Here is a 22,546-nt window from a genome sequence, read left to right on the forward strand (position 1 = left end):
CAGTCCCTTTTGGGATTTTCTTAGACTATCAGGTGAGCGTAGGCTGGAGAACTTGTTTCAGATGGAATTTCCCCCAAGTGCCTTCATCAGACTCCGGCACGGACGTTTGTACCTGAGTTATGGTCCAAGCTCAGCTCCCCGGGTGCCTCCCGTGGGGGAAGGTGCAGTTTATGACGAGGCTTAAACCTTCTGCTACCGAGCAGGAAGTTCTCAGAATGCGTTTGCTAAACTGACCTGGTGCTCCTTCACGTAGCGCTTGTAACACGATGTCTCTGAGCCTGAGAGCTGAAGCTGTCCCAGCACTTCTAGTGACGTCCCACCACTGTCTCCTTCGAAGCCTCCCCTCGGGGCACATTTGACTTGTGGTCAAGTAGCATTACGGTCAGAGCAGGTGTCATTAATGGTTATAGATTATGACTTCCCTCTTTATTTCTTTCAACATTTCTGAAACCATAAAACATATTAAAAGAGAAACAGGAATGTGTAGGCATGACTAGGTGGAGGATGGAGCAGTGTGGCATCAGCTGTTCATTGGAGAGGTGACTGTTTTCCCATCTTTCTCCTGGTTGTTTTTCCAGGTAGTAGTCAGATGATAATCAGAGTACTGGAATTGCTTGCGGAGGACTTGATACTCACTGGGGAGGCGATCTCGGCAGCTCTCTGGGACGACAACAGCCCTTTTGCTATAGAGCTGGTGAGAATCACTGATTTCCTTGGGGGATGGGTATTTTGTTTTTCTCTGGTATCATTGTCTCATTCGTCTTTGAAAGCTCTCATTCTGTCAGACACAGTGAGTCCCAGGTTTATTTTGTGTCCACTCTGGAGGAGGCTATTTCTCCGGACACTCTGGTCACTTGGGGGGGGGGGGAGTGTATAGCAAGACCAAATAGGCCTTAGGGCTGCTTTTAGTTACTGGGACAGCAGTCTCTCCTTTTAGTAATAGAACTAGGAAATATGTAGATATTTTTAAAAATCCTGAGTTCAGAGTGCTAGTTCTGTGATTTTAGACATGTATGTTTTTGTTTGTGCTGCCGCTCATAGGAACGCATAGTCAGTCTTTACCAGCGGCAACAGCGTTACTTCCAGCAGACATCCAGTCATGTCAGATGGCAGCATTAGTATCATTGTGGTCCATACTAATCAAGTTCCATGATTCCCTACAGTTGGTTTTGCTTTAGGCCAATTCACTAAGAAAATGCAGTCAAGATACTGTGCCTTCAGTGAGCAATTTCAGCAGATACCACTTGACAGAATTGTTTTCTGTTTCCAACACGGCACAGTTAGATTTGTTTTCATTTGTTTTCACTTCTGAGGACTGTTTTCTCTTTACAAAACGAACTCAGAGATGTCTCCCTGCCACACTGTTCTCTGGTTTATTCCATTTTTATTTTTGCTTTTGTAAATGTAAGTAATTAAGTTTATAGATCCTTATTCCCTCTCCCACATCATACATAGAAGGAGGTTATACCTTGTTTTTACAACTGAAAATACATTCCATGAGCACGGGAATGATAGGTGTGGATGTTATGCTGGAGAGCGTGATCATCCTGTCCTACACGTGGCAGGGGCTACATTGTGTTTGTTCACCCAGTCTCCTGAAATTGTGTGCACATATTCCATGTTGGTACAAGTGTGTCTCCTGGGTAGAGTTTTTGCAAGTGGGACTGCTGTGCTAAAATGTAAATATTCTTAACTGTAGATGTTGTCAAGTTCTCCTGCAGAGAAACACCATGTCTCCTGCAGAGAAGTTGGTTAGCGTGCGGTTTCACCTGCAGGCTCAGCAGTAGGGTTTATAATCATACCTCAGATTTTTGCCATTCTGATAAATGAAATAATGGTTGTCAGTGTAGTTTAATTTGCACCTCTCCATGAGTAAAGTGAAACATCTTTTGTAACTTTACTTTTTTTTTTTAAAGATTTTATTGATTTTAGGGAAAGGAGAGAGAGAATGGGGAGGGGGAACAGGAAGCATCAACTCATAGTAGTAGCTTCTCATATGTGCCTTGACCAAGCAAGCCCAGGGTTTCGAACTGACAACCTCAGCATCCCAGACTGGTGCTTTATCCACTGTGCTACCACAGGTCACGCTTTTTTGTAACTTTAAGAACCATTTTCATTTCTTTCTCTGTAAACTGTTCAAACCTTTGTTCATTTTTTTTTTTTTTTTTTTTTAGAGAGGAGAGAGAGAGGGAGAGACAGAGACAGAGAGGGAGAGAGAGGAGAGAGAGACAGAGAGAGAGAAGGGGGGAGGAGCTGGAAGCATCAACTCCTATATGTGCCTTGACCAGGCAAGCCCAGGGTTTGGAACCGGTGACCTCAGCATTTCCAGGTCAACGCTTTATCCACTGTGCCACCACAGGTCAGGCCGTTTGTTCATTTTTTTAGGGGGGTCATTGATTGACCTTTTGTCCTTTTATTGATTTCTAAGAGCTCTTTATATATTCAGGACATTGGATTTCTGAAACAAGTTGCAATTTTTCCATTAGCTTTTTTTTCACTTGCCTAAAGATACTTTTGGCCATGCAAAAGCTTTTACTCATTTATTTATTTTTATGTAGCTGGATTTATCAGTCTCTTTCTTCTTTCCTTTTTCTTTTTTTAAACTTGGTTCTAGATTTTGAATCAAAGTAGAAAAATTCTCTTTACACCTGGGTTAATATATTGTATCTTTCCATTTCTTTTTTTTTTTTTTTTTTTTTTCAGAGACAGAGAGTCAGAGGGAGGAATAGATAGGGACAGACAGACAGGAACAGAAAGAGATGAGAAGCATCAATCATCAGTTTTTCGTTGTGGCACTTCAGTTGTTCATTGATTGCTTTCTTATATGTGCCTTGACCGTGGGGCTACAGCAGACCGAGTAACCCCTTGCTCGAGCCAGCGACCTTGGGTCCAAGCTGGTAAGCTTTGCTCAAACCAGATGAGCCCGCGCTCAAGCTGGCGACCTCCGGGTCTTGATTTTTCCATTTCTTGATGTCTACATTTTTGTCTTTCAGGAGTATTTTCTTCATATAGGGTTTGCATATTTCTTACCATGTTTTTTATGTGTGTTGAATGTATTTATGTGGGTTATAATAGCTTTATTGATGTATAATTGACATATTTTGTCTAAGTGCCAATTGGTATGTTAGAAATGTTAAATAAAACTGGACTGCTTGAAATTACATTTGGTTTACTTTTACTTGTTTAAATGAAATGCCTCAGGAAAAATCTCAGTACTTCGGCTATATATTAATAAAAAGAAACAATTAAGTGGAATGTCTTAATGTCTCTACCTTTGCCAAGTCTAAGAAGAAAGATAGAAACAGTATTTTGTTGAGTCATTAAAGGAACAAAATAATGAATGTGCTGTTACTAATTTAGAAAGGAAATACCTGAGTATATGGAGTCAAATCCCTAGATCTTACCAGACAGTGCTGGCAGCAGGTACACCTGGAACTCTATAATTCAGTTTGTATGGGCATAGTCAAATGAAACCTCCCCAAGCGAATAAACTTACTTCCCTTGAAGTAAATAAAGAAAAAACATTTTTACTGACATCATTACATTTTGTTAAGTAAACCGTCTCTGAGCTCGTCCAGTTGGGTTGCCCTGAGCGTGCCTGCCCTCTGAAGTCACGTCTGTTTCCGTGTTCACCCCGAGAGGGGGCTCGGAGCGGGGGGCCCTCACCTCTTGCCACCTAACCACAACCTCTGGGGGCTGTGTCCTTGCGTGTCTGCCTTCTCCCTGTCACACCTGTCATTGCAGGGTCTTCTCCTCTGTGACTCACTGCTTCTGCAGGGCTCTGGTGGCTTCCGTTTCCAGGCGTGTTGGGAGACCTGCCTGCTGGGGCTCAGCTGGGGTGGAAGGAGTGTGGGCCCGGCTTGGTGGCCAGTCGGGCTCGCTGCCAGCGATGGCGCCAGACTGGACTTATACTGGGGAGCGGGGTCTGGGACGGGGACACGCCTTCCCGGTTGTTGCCACAGTCACAGACAGTTTTTTTCCTTCACGGGACACTTCTGATTGCCTGTGATTTGCCACGCCCTGCAGTGCAAGATGAATGGGCTGCAGTTCTCACTCCCGTGGGCCATACCATTGGCCACAGGTCCTTACTGTGACCCTACCGACACAGAGAAGAGCATAGAGGGGTCACAGCCAAGTAAAGATGGGTGAGCTGGAGGGCTTACACTGTGATAGACACACCTGAACACTGTTTATTGGGCCGTTTATATCACGACCCTGTAGGATAGATGACCTGACTCTAGGTGAGGAAATGGAGGTGCAGGTCCTCGTTCAAGGTCAGTGCTCTGTTTTTAATCCTGTTGTAATGCCAAGGGTGCTTCCGAAACACTCCTAACCTGGGATCTCTGGAAGGGCTTGTAAATCCTCACTGAACTGCATCTCAGATGGCGACTCTGACCTGGCACAGCCAATGGGGGTAGGCTTTCTGACCTGGCAGAGGGGGAGAGTGGCCAGGACGAATGATGAGGAGTGCTGTTTGGCAGGAAAGAGTGGGGGGGGCAGGCACCTAGACCCCAAAGATGGGAGGTGGGAATGGCGCGAGAGGCTGGTGGGCTTGGAGAGGTCTGCCTCCTGCTGCGCAGGGCTGAGTGGCGTGGCTGTCATCCTGCAGGTGGGGGATCCTGCCCTTCAGCAGGGCAGTGCCTGCCGAGACCTGACTGGCGACAGGGACGGCTGCAGTGTGGGAGGAAGGGGGTATCAGGCTGGAAGCATGTGGGGACATTCCAGGCCAGCTGCTCCTGAGATGCGTTACGGAACCCACAGTCTGTTCACGGTATGCGAATGGGGAGGAATCACATATGTACCCTGAATTCTGTTTTAATGGGAATAGTTAGAAAATTTTGCTAATCTGATATTTTAATTCTGTCCCTTCTTTTGTAAAAGCTGTGACTATCCTCTGAAAATGCTTCTGCCCATCAACTACCTTACAGGCATTTACACATCTTTAGCTCAGTGAATTGAAACTGTGGACAAGTTACGTACTTATTATTTTTTTTTTTTGTATTTTCTGAAGTTGGAAACGGGGAGGCAGTCAGACAGACTCCCGCATGCACCCGACCGGGATCCACCCGGCATGCCCACCGGGGGCGATGCTCTGCCTATCTGGGGCATCGCTCTGTTGTAACCAGAGCCATTCTAGCGCCTGGGGCAGAGGCCATAGAGCCATCCTCAGCGCCCGGGCCAACTTTGCTCCAGTGGAGCCTTGGCTGCGGGAGGGGAAGAGAGAGACAGAGAGGAAGGAGAGGGGGAGGGGTGGAGAAGCAGATGGGCGCTTCTCCTGTGTGCCCTGGCCGGGGATTGAACCTGGACTTCTGCATGCCAGGCTGACATTCTACCACTGAGCCAACCGGCCAGGGCATGTACTTATTTTTTAATCCTTTCTTTTCTTAAAACATTAAAAAAAAACAACCACTTTTATTTGGCTTAAAAGAAATGCTGGAAAGAATGAAAATCACAAGACTGATTCACATAGTACTTCTTTTTTATACTATTTTGAGGAGCATTTAATTCATCATTAGAATAAGCAAGATTGTTTGAAACAATGTCACAAGTAAATAGACTTCTAGTAAAAGCTCTACAAAATTGTGGTCTTTAATATGTTCATTGATTTAAATTGTAAGTTGTCTAAGTTAGTCTTGAATAAAAGATATGTTGTAGAAATATAAAAGTATTATTGTAATGGAAGAGTAGTACCCTGTGGAAAAATTGCCTTCCAATATAATAGGATTGCTACTGTGTTTCTAAGTTGTTTTCTCTAGACCAGTAATTACTAATGTAATGGCTGTTAAATATTTTTTTGTTTTAATTTTGTGTTGCCCTCCTTTTGGTTTAAATTTTTATTTTTATTTCCTTGGGATTGGAGAACATAGCTTTAACTATATGTTGAAGTTTTCTTTGAAATTAAGTGATAAATGGTTAGTCTTTTGTCAGCATCCTTGGAAACTTGAGGAGTTGTATTTTTTGAAATGTTTAAAGTTTAAATCTATTTTACTAATTAGGTTCAAAAAGACTGTTAAAACCGGTAAACTGCATCTTCACATCAGTAACAGGTTTTGCTTGATAGTGTGTTCTTCAGACCACAAAGATGCCTTTGTGTTGGGTCTTTACTCTTTTTTTTTTTTTTTTTTGCATTTTTCCGAAGCTGGAAACTGTGAGGCAGTCAGACTCCCGCATGCGCCCGACCAGGATCCACCTGGCATGCCCACCAGGGGGCGATGCTCTGCCCCTCTGGGGTGTCGCTTTGTTGCATCCAGAGCAATTCTAGCGCCTGAGGCAGAGGCCACAGAGCCATCCTCAGCACCTGGGCCAACTTTGCTCCAATGGAGTCTCGGCTGCAGGAGGGGAAGAGAGAGACAGAGAGGAAGGAGAGGGGGAGGGGTGGAGAAGCAGATGGTTGCTTCTCCTGTGTGCCCTGGCTGGGAATCGAACCCGGGACTCCTGCATGCCAGGCCGACGCTCTACCACTGAGCCAACCGGCCAGGGCCTGGGTCTTGATTCTTAATTATGCATTTCATCAACAGAAAATGACCCCCTTTAACCAAGTTTTTGCCCTGAATTATTAAGTTATTGATGATTCATATTTTATATATGCATATATATTTTTAATTTTTCACTACAACATTTAATTTTTAACTTTTTGTGCATGCAATTATTTTCCATTATTTTTGACCATGGCCATCCTGGTGGGTGTGAGTGGTATCTGTCTCATCAGGACTGTGACCCTTGATGTAATTTTCGTAGGGCTCAGACCTTTTACTTCTGTTTCCCATTGGGTCATCCTTGCATCAATTTGGACATGCATGAGAAGGTCTCAGGTTCTGTGCCCCATTGTTATTTTCAGATATTCCCAATGGAGAGGGGGGAGTGAGGGGCCAGGACCCCCTTGTCTGCGTCTGCCCCGTGCTGTTCCCTCACGGCTGCTAACGGGGTCCCCGTGCTGTTCCCTCACCGCTGCTAACGGGGTCCCCGTGCTGTTACCTTACCGCTGCTAACGGGGTCCCCGTGCTGTTCCCTCACGGCTGCTAACGGGGTCCCCGTGCTGTTCCCTCACCGCTGCTAACGGGGTCCCCGTGCTGTTCCCTCACGGCTGCTAACGGGGTCCCCGTGCTGTTCCCTCACGGCTGCTAACGGGGTCCCCGTGCTGTTCCCTCACTAGCTGCTAACGGGGTCCCCGTGCTGTTCCCTCACTAGCTGCTAACGGGGTCCCCGTGCTGTTCCCTCACTAGCTGCTAACGGGGTCCCCGTGCTGTTCCCTCACCGCTGCTAACGGGGTCCCCGTGCTGTTCCCTCACCGCTGCTAACGGGGTCCCCGTGCTGTTCCCTCACCGCTGCTAACGGGGTCCCCGTGCTGTTCCCTCACCGCTGCTAACGGGGTCCCCGTGCTGTTCCCTCACCGCTGCTAACGGGGTCCCTGTGCTGTTCCCTCACCGCTGCTAACGGGGTGGAGTGAGTCCCCATGTCATGTCGAGGATATGATTGATCTGTACTGTTGGGATTTGCAAGTCAGTCGGCTACACTGGAGCTTGCTCTTTGTATTTTATGTATGTCTTTCAAGTTAAAAGATAGAGCTTTTATTTAAGTAGTGAGTTATCAAGGAATTGATGGAGGCAGAACATCTTCCCTCAAAGCAACCTCATTATGTGAAGAGAGCTCATATAATTGGGTATTTAATTGTTTTTTAATTATTTGACTTTCCCTGTTTCATTTCTCTAGTGATTTTTGGGATCATTTTGAGGGCAAAGATCATGTCTTTTGTACTAATGTTTTTTTTTCCACTCGACCAGAGACTGGTTAGCATGCAGTAAGGCTAATACATACTGGATGAGAGGTTTACACGGGGGCGCTCAGATTCGGAACAGTTAAGCACAAACCTGGGAGCAACATATGGTTCATTAAGCTTTTGTATATTGATTATTATTATTCATTACTTAGAAGTCATCCGATTTAATGCTTAAAAGTTGTTTTTTAAAAATTTAGGTTTGCTTATCTTATTTTTTTTTTTTGGTTATTTCAGTGGGTATTGACTCCTCTTATAGAGAGGAATAATTGCATTTTAGTTTGCTTTTGTTATTTAACGGTGATATTTTAAGTGGTTCTCTGTGACATTTGCATCCTGCTGCCCACATTGGTTGTTCTTCTGTTTTGTAGAGAGAGAAGCTGGTCCTGGTGCTGGGCTCCCTGGGAGACACCCTGCGCTACCATCACAGCGGCGTGGGCGTGGGCATGGGCACGGATGGGGCCGCGGGGCTGCACAGGATGGCTTTCGTCAGCATGGCGCTGCTGGTCACGCGGCTGCTGCAGGCGCTGCTGCCCGTGGAGAAGGTGTGTCTCTGGGCGTGGCCCATCCCGTTGTTCGTCCCTTCTGGTCACTTCGTGGGTACAAAGAGACCTTGGCGGTGTTGCAAGGGATAAGTGGCTAATGGTTTTGACAAATCATTTATAGGAAAAGACACATTAATTCTGTAAAGTTTTGTTCTAGGAACTGTTAAAAATGATAGTGTAGCACACATGTAGACAAGTATACAGTTCAGTGTAGCTTTACTAAGTGAGTGAATGTGTGGCTGTGTAAACACAAGGTTTTGCTGCCCTCTGCCTGTCGCTGGCCCACCAAGACTGGACGTAGAATTTGGACTCGCAGCTCCCTACCTTGAAAGTGGTGTTTCAGTATTTGAGTTCCTACTTATCAGAGTTGTAACTGGGATACTGGAAAGTGGTAACATGAACCCGGGTAAGAGCTTTCTCAGTTTTGAAAGTTCAGACAGAGTGACATTGAAGACCTTTATTTAAAAATTGGTGGTTGTTGATTTTAAATGATTCTGGAGAGTGATACATTGGTCATATTATAAAAATGTTCTGATTGTTTAAATCAAATGGGTATAGCGAATGAATCTGGAAATAAAGGATAAAGTGACTGGCCCTGGGCCAGAGGCAGGTCTGGAGCCTCCTGGGAATCCCTGGGGCCCAGCTAATGCAGTGGACAGGGGAGTGTCACAGGCTGTGGCTTTTCCGTGAGGTCTGCAACACAGAATAGCCTGGTGAGGCTGAATGGCTCAGAGCAGCACTTCTCAGGGGGACTGTGCACCGGGTCCCCAGCGGTCTGGGTGAGCAGGTCTCCTCCATTCTGCCCCGTCAGCTCGGGCGTCGGGCACTTCCCACAGCCTTGGACAACCGCGGTTGCTCTGAGTGGCTAGGTTTAGAGAAAACAATGTCACACCCCTTTCCCCCAGCACACGTGAGATGATGCCGTTGACTCTTTTTTATCTAATGGTGATGGATTTGCCCCAAAATATCTTCACCTTTAGTCCCATTTGATATGTGACCAGGGCTAATCCATGTAGGACAGCTGTCTTCAGTCTGGGTGAGGCTGAGGCCCACTGGGCCACACAGGGAGTAACCTTTCCACCCTGGCACGGCTCTGGTGTTGCTGAGATCAGTCTCAGATGTCTGTGTGCAGAGTGAAAATGTCAGAATTCCTCAGTGATAGGGTGACGGGAGGAAGGAAGGGAAATTAATATTTATTGAGTGTGATATGGCTAGACACTCTGCTTAGTGCTTATTTAATTCACATCAGCTTTTCTTATTTTTCTGACTTGAGTCGGATAAAGCTCTTTATATGGGAGACCGTGCCTTGGAGTTCAATCCAGGAGAATTACTATCTTTTTTTTTTGTATTTTTCTGAAGCTGGAAACGGGGAGAGACAGTCAGACAGACTCCCTCATGCGCCCGACCGGGATCCACCCAGCACGCCCACCAGGGGTGACGCTCTGCCCACCAGGGGGCGATGCTCTGCCCCTCCGGGGTGTCGCTCTGCCGCGACCAGAGCCACTCTAGCGCCTGGGGCAGAGGCCAAGGAGCCATCCCCAGCGCCCGGGCCATCTTTGCTCCAATGGAGCCTTGGCTGCGGGAGGGGAAGAGAGAGACAGAGAGGAAGGAGGGGGCGGGGGTGGAGAAGCAAGTGGGCGCTTCTCCTATGTGCCCTGGCCGGGAATTGAACCGGGTCCCCTGCATGCCAGGCCGACGCTCTACCGCTGAGCCAACCGTCCAGGGCCGAGAATTACTATCTTAACAGCATGCTCCTCACTGAGTCTCCTTTGCTGACGCCTCTCTATCTTCCTGTCCACTGAAAGGGGTAGACCGCAGGACTCAGCCCAGTCCCTCATGACCTGTCATCCTGTTTATGGTCCTTAAATGCCATCTGTTTGCTGACACTTCCCAAATTTATCTACCTAGACCACGTGTTGTGTGTGAATGCCAAATTCACACATGTCCAGTATCCTTATTGACCTCTTCACTTGAGAACAACTGGTCCCCCACTTACGGGGCCCAAACTGAACTCTTACTCCCTGTCCCTGGCATACTCTTCCTGTGCGGTCTTCTCATCAGAGAGGGCACCTTCATTCCAGCTGAGGGTTGATGGCACAGAGGGCCTCCTTGGTTTCTGCCTTCCAGTCACGCTCAGACCCAGTCCCTGAGGGAGATGTGCTGTTTCTCCCCTGACCGTCTTCCCAGAGTCTGAACACTTGTTGCCGCTCCCTGCTGCTTCCCGAGTTCGGCCGCCGTCCTGTCTGGCCCAGGTCACGGCGGGACCTCCTTGGTGCTTTCTCTGCCTCCACCCACCTGTTCTCTGCAGACCGGTCCTGATGTGTGTTCAGAACCTGCCAGCTCTTCCTCAGGGACAAGTCCTTGTGAGGACTGAAGCCTTACCTCCTGGCCACCACTGTCCCTCGTCCCTCAGCGCTCGTGCCACTGGCTTCCCTGCTGCCTAAGCCCTCTGTCTCTGAGCCTTTGTGCTCACTGTCCCAAAGGTGTCCTGTGCCCCCCCCCCAGGTCTCTGCATAAATGTCACCTCTCCTCTTACTTCTGTTCCTCTCCTTCCATCCCAGCCCGTTTTGTAAGTTTCCTCAGCGTTCCTCACCACCCCCGACGCCTTGGGGTGTGTACTGGTTCAGTTTATTCTGTCCCTGTCCCCCATAGTGTGGGCATGTGGGCAGGGCTTCTGTTTCCCTTCCTGTGGAGTCTCCGGGATGCGCAGCTGTGCGCCACGTGGCAGGAGCCCAGTGCTGACCCGTGCTGGCCCCGTCACGCGGCAGGAGCCCAGTGCCTATTGGCTGAGCGAGCCCTTAGTTGGTGATGGGGGAATTTACTTTCTCTATTTTCCCCATTGAAAGAGTTCTTCACAGAATAATGACATTTTTCTTGCCTTTCTCATAGCTACTGTCTTAATAGTCAGGATTTTCTTTTTCCATGCTTAGTAACTAAACACTTGATTCTTACAATTTCTGATACTTACTTAGCAATTTGGATTTAAAAAGATGGTTTAGTCTGACCAGGCAGTGGCACAGTCTATAGAGCATCGGACTGGGACAAAGAGGACCCAGGTTTGAAACCCTTAGGTCACTGGCTTGAGCGAGGGGGCTCATCCAGCTTGAACGTGGGGTCACTGACTTGAGCGTGGGATCATTGACATGACCTCATGGTCACTGGCTTGAGCCCAAAGGTCACTGGCTTGAAAGGTTGCTGGCTTGAGCCCAAGGTAGCTGGCTTGAGCAAGGGGTCACTCGGGTCTGCTGTACCCCCCCCCCCCGCCCCGTGACCTTCCCCTCAAGGCACATATTAGAGAGCAATCAATGAACAACTAAGGTGCCACAACAAAGAATTGATGTTTTTCATTTCTCTCCCTTCTTGTCTGTCCCTATCTGTCCTTCTTTCTGTCTCTGTCACAATAACAAAAAATTGTTTAGCTGATTCACCTCTTAATCTTAGGCTTTCAGACAGTTAATGGTTATCTTTAAAGTAGATTATCTATGAAATAAATCTTGACCAAACCTTCTTTAATAAACACAGCATTTCAGCTATAATAGTGAGCTCTTCCAAATGATTTTCTCTTAGTGTTAAATTTTTAATCTTTTTTATTTTCTTATTGATGCAGAGAATCCTGTCATAAAGCTAGAATTATTAACAACAAACAGTTGCTTTAGTTTAAATCAATTGATTTAAGGTTATAACACATAATATTTCATTTGTGCCTGTTGATTTTCTACTAATTAAGGATCAATCTTCTCTGAGTGTCTTAGAACTATTTTAAAGATTATGTTGGATTTCTCCCTCCTCTTCTAAAATACAGACAAAACCAAATAAAGGTCAATTTGTTTTCAACTCAGTCTTTAGTTATACTTGATTCAGTGTTACTCCGAGCAGTTTGTACTCACTGAGCCCTGGGCTCCTCGCTCAGCTGTGGTGGGAGGCGCTCTTGTCCTCAGGAGGTGGGTGCATTGCTTTGGTGATCTGCATGCACAGATACAGCCGGCAGAGAGGAAAAGGCCTCATGCCTCGAGTTGAGCAGCAGAGGGATTCTGGGTGTGGTGTGGGAAGAAGGGGGCACCATGTGCCAGGCTCTGGGAGAGACTTGAATTCTGGACTTGCAATACTCTGGGCATGGAACAGTCATATGGAATAAAAGCATCCAGCTAGATGATGTCTTGGTGGACAGAGTTTTCTGTAGAGAAACATAGACTTTGTGATAGAGGATGACTAAGAAAGTTGAACTACGTTAAGTATAGTTTACCATGTTTATCTAAAAAATATTTCATTAATTAAAAAAAAAATTTTCTTTTTTTAAATTTCTCAAGGCCAGCCAAGTTTTACCAGAGTCGATGTCAGCGGCATTATTTCTGGTTTCTTTGGACATGCCTCTTTCTTTGGAATATCCAAGTATCCACGAAGCTGTCGTAGCCTACTTGGAACAGCTCAGTTCTGAAAACTACAGTATTTACAAGCGGACTGCGGAGGCTGTTTACTCGATTGAGTGTACCTGTAACTTTCTGTCTGATGTTGGGAAGGAGGTAAAAAGTTGTATTAATGTCTCTTCTACATTCTTTTGATAAAATATTTCGAAAGTGTAACCTATACTTTTCAAATCGATGAACATATAACAATTGAGTTGTTAGACATAGGAATACGTGATTACTGAGTGGTCAGTTATCAGTCAAGTAAGAAATGACTAGTGTGAAAATGAATGGTGTGTATTTATGAAACTAGTGATACTAAAAAATGAGCAATTATATTCAGCATCTTAATATTTAATATTAAACTAGGGATTTTTCTTCACATTTTTCTTCTTGGACTGACATTTTAATTTTTTTATTTTTATTTATTTATTTTTCTGAAGTTGGAAATGGGGAGGCAGTCAGACAGACTCCCGCATGCGCCCGACCGGTATCCATCTGGCACACCCACCAGGGGGCGATGCTCTGCCCATCTGGGGTGTTGGTCTGCTGCAACCAGAGCCATGCTAGTGCCTGAGGCAGAAGCCATGGAGCCATCCTCAGCGCCCAGGCAAACTTTGCTCCAGTGGAGCCTTGGATGCGGGAGGGGAAGAGAGAGACAGAGAGGAAGAAGAGGGGGAGGGGTGGAGAAGCAGATGGGCACTTCTCCTGTGTGCCCTGACCGGGAATTGAACCCGGGACTCCTGCAAGCCAGGTTGACGCTTCGCCACTGAGCCAACCGGCCAGGGCCTGGACTGACATTTTTAGATACTTGTTTGAGAAAATGGATTTAAGCAAAAGTGAGCATTCTGTTTTTGAGCAGTGTCTTAATTAGAGTCTCTAATTAAGTCTCTAATTAGAAATAATCTAATTTTGCTTAGTTAGCTGTGGAGAATTTTGTACATGAACATGACATTTACTGTTTTCTTCTGATTTATGTTATTTTGCCTTATCTTTCAGGGAGAGCAGAACCTCCTGGAGTTGGTGGAGCTGGCAGACCAAGCCGTGCGTGGCTTCTCCTATCATCAGCATCTCCCCCTAATCAAGGAAATTGTCCGTGTTTGCTCAAAGATGTAATGTATTCTTTCTTACATGGTTATATCATAGGTATGTGTGTGTGTGTGTGTGTGTGTGTGTGTGTGTGTGAGAAATCAGATGCGATGAAAATGAAATTGGTCTTAAATCTTGTCATTCTATTATTTTTAAGTTTAAATTGGTTTTTATGTGTCTGACCTTTAAACTTATATGTACCATTTCATTAGGACAGTTGACTTTTATTCAAGAGCAAACTTTAAAAATGTCATGCTGTAATTAAAGTGAATAATCCTTGGATTTTTATATCTAAGGTAAATTGAGGTTTTTTTTTAAAATGTAAGTTTCATTAGTTCCTTTTTCTTATATCGATTTTTGGAAAGCATCATGGTTAGTGAATTTATTTGGGGATATCGGAGCAGATTCCTATTAGCCCTTAGTATGTTCAGTGCTTTTAGAAAGAGCAAGTTCAATGGTAAATGTCAATTAAGTCTGGGTTTTTGTTATTTATTTTTCACCTCACATAATTACCATTTTATTTTTTGTAGTAACATGTAAGATCTCTGTTAACAAATACTAAGTTACAACACAGGATTGTTAACTGCAGTCACCATGCAGTAGGTTAGATCACAGAACTTGCTCATGTTGCAATTCTGAAACTTTCTACCCTTTCCGTCTCCCCATTCTGGCCCCCGGAAGTCTCCATTCTGCTCTCGGCTGCTGGGTCTGGCCCCTATAGATCCACATGTAGGTGAGACAGCATGCATCACTTACCTTCCCGTGTCTGGCTTACGTCACTCGGCATCATGTCCTTTGGGTTTATCCATGTGATGGAAGGATTTCCTTCCTTTTTATAAAGGCTGAGGAATATTTTATTGTATGTGCACACCGTATTAAAAATACTTCTTTATTCATTCTTCGGTGGATGGGCACTTGGGTGGTTTCCAAACATTGACTATCGGGAGTAACGCTGGAATGAACATGGGGGTACAGATATCTCTTCAAGACAGTGCTTTAATTTTCTTTGGGTATATACCCAGAAATGTGACTGCCGGATCACATGGTAGTTTTATTTTTAATTTTTGGAGCAACCTCCATATGTTTTCCATAATGGTTGTAGCAGTCAACATTCCAAGTATAGATTTTTAAAAGACATTTTGGGTGTATTTTGAACTCTGAGGAAATATTCTCTGCCTTGAGTGTGCACTTGAGTAAACACTAATATTGGTTTAGTTGACTGGATTTTCAGTTAGAGGAACTGGAATAGCAAGAACCTCCTTCCGTCATGCTTTTCAACTTTTGTTTGCCGATTTCTTAGCCTTAGAGGTCTGGGTGTTTTATCTTCTTACCAGCTGGCAGTCGGCGCAGGCCAGTCCACTGCTGCAAGGGGAAAGTCAGAAGGTGCTTCTGCGTATGTTGTCTCACCCATTGCTGCAAGTGAGAGCTGACACTTACCAGTGCTGTCTGGAGATTGTGAAGGTGGGTTATCTGTGTGCTTTTTGGGGGTGTGTGAACTGACTGGATTTTCTTTTCATAACTCCAAAATTAAATTACTTGACTTTTTGGATGAAATAAAAGAAATATTATCATAAAAATAGATGGCAATTATTAGTCAACTCTAAGAAATGTGTACTATTAAATTCCTTTAACTTAGTAAGTCCAGCAATTCAATTGCTTTATTAGAGGTTTTATTAAGAATTACATTTATATTGTGTAATTTAATGGTGGGAAATTGTAAGGAAAAGTACCAGGTATTTAAATGTGGTCTCGGTGTTCAGGAAGAGCGAGCTTTAGGTTATTATGGCTTAAGTGATATAGTTCGCGGTCTGTGTTCTTAGTGATATTTTTCTTTTAGAACACGTTTGTTTTCTGTGATTTTAAATTATAAAATGTTTCAGCATAGAATATTACCTGTTTCAATGTTGAAAATAATATCACACATAGGACAGTATTGAAAAGTATGTGTCCTTGTACTCTTGAAGTATCCTCTTGCAATGTTTACATTTGCCATTTTTACTTCTGATCCTTTTTAATTCAGAGAAATAAAAATATTACCATTATAATTGAAGCTTCTTTCTTTTCTCTACCCTTCTTCACCAAGATAACCATATTTATAACATTTGTGTTTATCCTTCCCATTCATTGTTTTATGTGTTTTTACTGTATGTACATGTCTTTATAAATGATAAATATATAATTGTTTTATACTGGGCATATGTTTTTGCTGTCTGTTCTTTTCATGTAAGCAGAGGGTTTTAGGTCTACCTGGTTTATTCATCTTAACTGCCCTTTAGTTTGAATATACTTTGTTATTTATTGATAAATATTTAGGTTCAGTATACTTCTTACTGATAAGTTTTGCAGTATTTTCTATGACAGTCTGTGACTGATGGTATATGTTTGAAAACATCTTGACTTTATCTTACTTTTTTTGTTTTTTGTATTTTTCTGAAGCTGGAAACGGGGAGAGACAGTCAGACAGACTCCCGCATGCGCCCGACCGGGATCCACCCAGCACGCCCACCAGGGGTCGACGCTCTGCCCGCTAGGGGGTGATGCACTGCCCCTCCGGGGCGTCTCTCTGTTGCGACCAGAGCCACTCCAGCGCCTGGGGCAGAGGCCAAAGAGCCATCCCCAGCATCCGGGCCATCTTTGCTCCAATGGAGCCTCGCTGCGGGAGGGGAAGAGAGAGACAGAGAGGAAGGAGAGGGGGAGGGGTGGAGAAGCAGATGGGCGCTTCTCCTGTGTGCCCTGGCTGGGAATCGAACCCGGGACTTCTGCACGCCAGGCCGACGCTCTATCACTGAGCCAATCGGCCAGGGCCTATCTTACTTTTTTTTTTTAATTAATTTTACTAGGGTGACATTAATAAATCAGGGCACATATATTCAAAGAAAACATGTCCAGGTTATCTTGTCAATTATGTTGCATACCCATCACCCAAAGTCAGATTGTCCTCCGTCACCTTCTATCTAGTTTTCTTTGTGCCCCCCACCCATAACCACCACACTGTTATCAATGTCTCTTAGTCTCGTTTTTATGTCCCACCTACGTCTGGAATAATACAGTTCTTGGTTTTTTCTGATTTACTTATTTCACTTTGTATAATGTTATCAGGATCCCACCATTTTGTTATAAATGATCCGATGTCATCATTTCTTATGGCTGAGTAGTATTCCATAGTGTATATGTGCCACATCTTCTTTATCCAGTCTTCTATTGAAGGGCTTTTTGGTTGTTTCCGTGTCTTGGCCACTGTGAACAATGCTGCAATGAACATGGGGCTGCATGTGTCTTTACGTATCAATGTTTCTGAGTTTTTGGGGTATATACCCAGTAGAGGGATTGCTGGGTCATAAGGTAGTTCTATTTTCAGTTTTTTGAGGAACCACCATACTTTCTTCCATAATGGTTGTACTACTTTACATTCCCACCAACAGTGAATGAGGGTTCCTTTTTCTCCACAGCCTCTCCAACATTTGCTATTACCTGTCTTGTTAATAATAGCTAATCTAACAGGTGTGAGGTGGTATCTCATTGCAGTTTTGATTAGCATTTCTCTAATAACTAAAGAAGATGAGCATCTTTTCATATATCTGTTGGCCATTTGTATTTCTTCCTGAGAGAAGTGTCTGTTCATGTCCTCTTCCCATTTTTTTATTGGATTGTTTGTTTATTGTTGAGTTTTATGAGTTCTTTGTATATTTTGGATATTAGGCCCTTATCTGAGCTGCTGTTTGAAAATATCATTTCCCATTTAGTTGGCTGTTTATTTTGTTGTCAGTTTCTCTTGCTGAGCAAAAACTTCTTAGTCTGATGTAGTCCCATTTATTTATTTTTGCCTTTACTTCCTTTGCCTTTGGAGTCAAATTCATAAAACGTTCTTTAAAACCAAGGTCCATGAGTTTAGAACCTATGTCTTCTTCTATGTACTTTATTGTTTCAGGTCTTATATTTAGGTCTTTGATCCATTTTGAATTAATTTTAGTACAAGGGGACAAACTGTAGTCGTTTCATTCTTTTGCATGTGGCTTTCCAGTTTTCCCAGCACCATTTGTTGAAGAGGCTTTCTTTTCTGCATTGTGTGTTGTTGGCCCCTTTATCGAAAATTATTTGAACATATATATGTGGTTTTATTTCTGAACTTTCTATTCTCTTCCATTGGTCTCAGTGTCTATTTTTCTGCCAATACCATGCTGTTTTGATTGTCGTGGCTCTATAATATAGTTTGAAGTCAGGTATTGTAATGCCCCCAGCTTTGTTCTTTTTCTTTAGGATTGCTTTGGCTATTCAGGGTTTTTTATAGTTCCATATAAATCTGATGATTTTTTGTTCCATTTCTTTAAAAAATGTCATTGGAATTTTGATGGGAATTGCATTAAATTTGTATATTGCTTTGGGTAATATGGCCATCTTGATTATATTTCTTCTTCCTATCCAAGAACAAGGAATTTTCTACCATCTCATTGTATCTTTTTTGATTTCCCTTAACAATGCTTTGTAGTTTTCATTATATAAGTCCTTTACATTCTTTGTTATATTTATTCCTAGGTATATTTTATTTTTTTTTTGCAATCGTGAAGGGTATTGTTTTTTTGAGTTCGTTCTCAAATGTTTTATTGTTGGCATATAAAAAGACTATGGACTTTTGTATGTTAATTTTGTATCCTGCGACCTTACTGTATTGGCTTATTGTTTCTAGTAGTCTTTTTATAGATTCTTTGGAGTTTTTGATGTATAGGATCATATCATCTGCAAAAAGTGGTACCTTTACTTTTTCTATTCTGATATGGATGCCTTTTATTTCTTTGTCTTGTCTGATTGCTCTGGCTAGAACCTCTAGCACCATATTAAATAAGAGTGGAGAGAGTGGACAACCCTGTCTTGTTCCTGATTTAAGGGGGAAAGCCTTCAGTTTTGTGCCATTTAATATGATGTTAGCTGATGGTTTATCATATATGGCCTTTATCATGTTGAGATATTTTCCTCTGTACCCATTTTGTTGAGAGTCTTAAACATAAAATTGTGTTGTATTTTATCGAATGTCTTTTCTGCATCTATTGATAAGATCATGTGGTTTTTGTTCTTTGTTTTGTTGATATGGTGTATTACGTTAACCGTTTTACGTATGTTGAACCATCCTTGAGATTCTGGGATGAATCCCACTTGATCATGATGTATTATTTTTTTAATATGTTGTTGTATTCGATTTGCTAGTATTTTGTTTAGTATTTTAGCATCTGTATTCATTAGAGATATTGGTCTGTAGTTTTCTTTTTTTGTGCCGTTGTTGCCTGGTTTCGGTATGAGGGTTATGTTGGCCTCATAAAATGTGTTTGGAAGTATTGCTTCTTCTTCAATTTTTTGGAAGACTTTGAGTAGAATAGGAACCAAGTCTTCTTTGAATATTTGATAGAATTCGCTAGTATAACCGTCTGGGCCTGGACTTTTATTTTTGGGGCGGTTTTTAATAGTTTTTTCTATTTCTTCCCTATTAATTGGTTTGTTTAGGCTTTCTGCTTCTTGACTCAGTCTAGGAAGGTTGTATTGTTCTAGGAATTTATCTATTTCTTCTAGGTTGTTGAATTTAGTGACATAAAGTTTTTCATAGTATTCTACAATAATTCTTTGTATATCTACGGTGTCCGTGGTGATTTCTCCTCTTTCATTTTGGATTTTGTATATATGAGTTCTTTCTCTTTCCTCTTTGGTGAGTCTTGCCAAGGGTTTGTCAATTTTGTTGATCTTTTCAAAGAACCAGCTCCTTGTTCTATTAATTTTTTTCTATAGTTTTTCTGTTCTCTATTTCATTTATTTCTGCTCTGATTTTTAATATCTCCTTTCTTCGGCTGGTTTTGGGTTGTCTTTGTTCTTCTTTTTCCTGTTCCTTAAGGTGTAAAGTTAAGTGTTTCACTTGGGCTATCTCTTGTTTGTTCATGTAGGCCTGAAGTGATATGAACTTCCCTCTTATCACTGCTTTTGCTACATCCAATAGACTCTGATATGTTATATTGTCATTTTCATTTGTCTGTATATATCTTTTGATCTCTGTGCTTATTTCTTCTTTGACCCATTCATTTTTTAAAAGTATGTTGTTTACTTTCCACATTTTTGTGGGGTTTTTTTCCTCTTTTTTGCAGTTGAATTCTAGTTTCAAGGCTTTATGATCAGAAAATATGCTTGGTACAACTTCAATTTTTCTGAATTTGCTTATGTTTTTGTGGCCCAACATATGGTCAATTCTTGAATGGTCCATGTACACTGGAGAAAAATGTATACTCTGTCACTTTGGGATGAAATGTCCTATAGATGTCTATCATATCCAGGTGCTGTAGTGTTTTGTTTAAGGCCAATATATCTTTATTGATTCTCTGTTTGGATGACCGACCTAGAGCCGTCAGCGGTGTATTGAGGTCTCCAAGTATGATTGTATTTTTGTCAGTTTTTGTTTTAAGGTCAATAAGTAGCTGTCTTATATATTTTGGTGCTCCTTGGTTTGGTGCATATATATTAAGAATTGTTATGTCTTCTTGATTAAGTGTCTCCTTAATCATTATGAAATGAGTATTTTTATCTCTGAGTACTTTTGCTGTCTTGTAGTCAGCATTATCAGATATGAGTATTGCTACGCCTGCTTTTTTTTGGATGTTATTAGCTTGGAGTATTGTTTTTCAGCCTTTCACTTTGAATTTGGTTTTATCCTTGTTGCTTAGATGAGTTTCTTGTAGGCAGCATACAGTTGGATTTTCTTTTTTAATCCATTCTGCTACTCTGTGCCTTTTTATTGGTGAGTTTAATCCGTTTACATTTAGTGTAATTATTGACACTTGTGAGTTCCCTATTGCCATTTTATAGATTGCTTTCTGTTAGTTTTGTGTCTTGTTTGATTCTTCTCTTTCGTTTTTCTATCTTATTTTTGTTTGGTTGTATTCCATACATCTTTCCTCTGTTGCTATCTTTTTGAAATCATGTGCTTCAGTGGTGGTTTTTTCAATGGTGGTTACCATTAAGTAATGAAAAGGGTTCCTACCCTGTTCATTGTAGTGCATTATCTTGTGAGTACTTTTACACTCCATCATTCTTTGCTACTCTTAATCTCCGTCCACTTCCCCCCTCTTTTTTTGTTGTTGTCACAGTTTAAAATTGGTTTTATTGTGTTCTTGGTGGAGTTTTACTTGTGGTTTTGTTTTGTTTTTTTCTTTGTACCTGGATGGAAAACCCCCTTTAGTAATTCCTGGAGTGTGGGTTTTTCTGATGATAAATTCCCTCATCTTTTCTGTATCTGTGAATATTTTTATTTCTCCTTCATATTTGAAGGATAGCTTTGATGGGTATAGTATTTGTGGCTGAAAGTTCGTCTTTAAGGACTTTAAATATTGGGGTCCACTCTCTTCTAGGTTGTACAGTTTCTGTTGAGAAATCTGATGATAATCTAATGGACCTTCCTTTATATGTCGTATTCTTCTTTTCCCTGGCTGCCTTGAGAATTTTTTCTTTGTCGTTGGTTTGTGCCCATTTCATTATGATGTGCTTTGGAGTAGGTTTGTTGTGGTTAAGAAAACTCCGAGTTCTGTTTGCTTCTTGAATTTGAGGCTTTAGTTCTTTCCACAGGCTTGGGAAGTTCTCATTTATTATTTGTTTGAATATGTTCTCCATTCCATTTTCTCTCTCTTCTCCCTCTGATATACCTATTATTCTTATGTTATTCTTTTTCATGGAGTCAGACAATTCCTGTAAGGCTTTCTCATTTTTTAAAATTTTTGAGTCTCTTTCTTCTTCTCTCTGTTGTGCCTCAAGTTTCTTGTCTTCTGTTTCACTAATCCTACCTTCTATCTGGTCTGTTGTATTAGCTAAGCTTGTTACCTCGTTTTTCAGCTCGTGAATTGAGTTTTTCATCTCTGCTCAATTTATTTTTATAATTTCAATTTCCTTGGTAATATATTCTTTGTGTTCATTGAGTTGTTTTCTGAGCTCCCTAAATTGCCTTTCTGTGTTTCCTTGTATATATCTGAGTATTTTTAGGATTTCTATTTTAAATTCTCTGTCATTTAGCTCCAAGGTTTCCAATATATTTAATTTTTTCTCCATAGATTTTTCCTCATCTATCTGTGCTACCTCTCTGTCTTTTGTATCCATGATATTCAATTACCTTTTCCTTAATGGCATCTGAGGGTGGTTTTGTTGATAGTATTAATGAGAATTAATAAAGAATAAAAAGTTAAAAAAATAAAAATAAATAAAATAATTATTATTCCCCTCCCCCTTTTTTTTCTTCTCCTCTCCTCTCCCCTCCTTGTTGAGAAAATCATGTGGTGAACTGTGAATTATATTGTGCTAAATAGAAAAAAAACTACCTATAATGGAGGGCCTGAGTTGGGGAGAAGTGATAAAGGGGCAAAAAAGAGGGTATGGACCCACTAAATGCAAAAAAGGAAAAAATTTGGGTCAAGAATAAAATGATTTGCTTTTAGGTGATGGTTGACTAAGAGATATGAGAGGAATAAGAGGGAAACAGGAAAAAGGGGAAAAAAATTAAAAAATTACTATTGTATTTAGTGGAGCAAGAACTAGATAAAATGGAGAGCCAGGGTTGGGAGCACTGCTGGTGAGTTAAAAAAGCTCAGTAAAAAACTCCCAAAGCCTCACAAGGAAATATTTGAGTTCCAGATAAAGTAATTTGTTTGTGATTGAGGATTGAATGAGAGGAAAAGTAAAGGAGAAAAGAAGAAACTAATATAGAGCGAGAAAAAAAA

At 42.2% G+C, this 22,546-nt stretch overlaps 1 protein-coding gene across 3 annotated transcripts in view; it reads left to right on the plus strand.

Annotated features, from left to right (window-relative positions):
• The window catches only part of RTTN (rotatin), a 117,941-nt gene that overhangs the window by 11,986 nt on the left and 83,409 nt on the right, over nucleotides 1–22,546 (plus strand). The window contains exons 10-14 of one of the 3 annotated variants that reach the window (XM_066352589.1): nucleotides 579–694; nucleotides 8,146–8,319; nucleotides 12,627–12,839; nucleotides 13,722–13,834; nucleotides 15,146–15,272. In XM_066352589.1, the coding sequence (XP_066208686.1) occupies nucleotides 579–694; nucleotides 8,146–8,319; nucleotides 12,627–12,839; nucleotides 13,722–13,834; nucleotides 15,146–15,272 (743 nt within the window). Of the gene's footprint in view, nucleotides 1–578; nucleotides 695–4,720; nucleotides 4,772–8,145; nucleotides 8,320–12,626; nucleotides 12,840–13,721; nucleotides 13,835–14,461; nucleotides 14,545–15,145; nucleotides 15,273–22,546 lie in introns of those variants that run through there. The other 2 variants (XM_066352590.1, XM_066352591.1) reach the window with 2 other exon arrangements.

This window comes from Saccopteryx leptura, chromosome 11, assembly GCF_036850995.1.
Source record: "Saccopteryx leptura isolate mSacLep1 chromosome 11, mSacLep1_pri_phased_curated, whole genome shotgun sequence".
In the NCBI taxonomy this organism is placed as follows: Eukaryota; Metazoa; Chordata; class Mammalia; order Chiroptera; family Emballonuridae; genus Saccopteryx; species Saccopteryx leptura.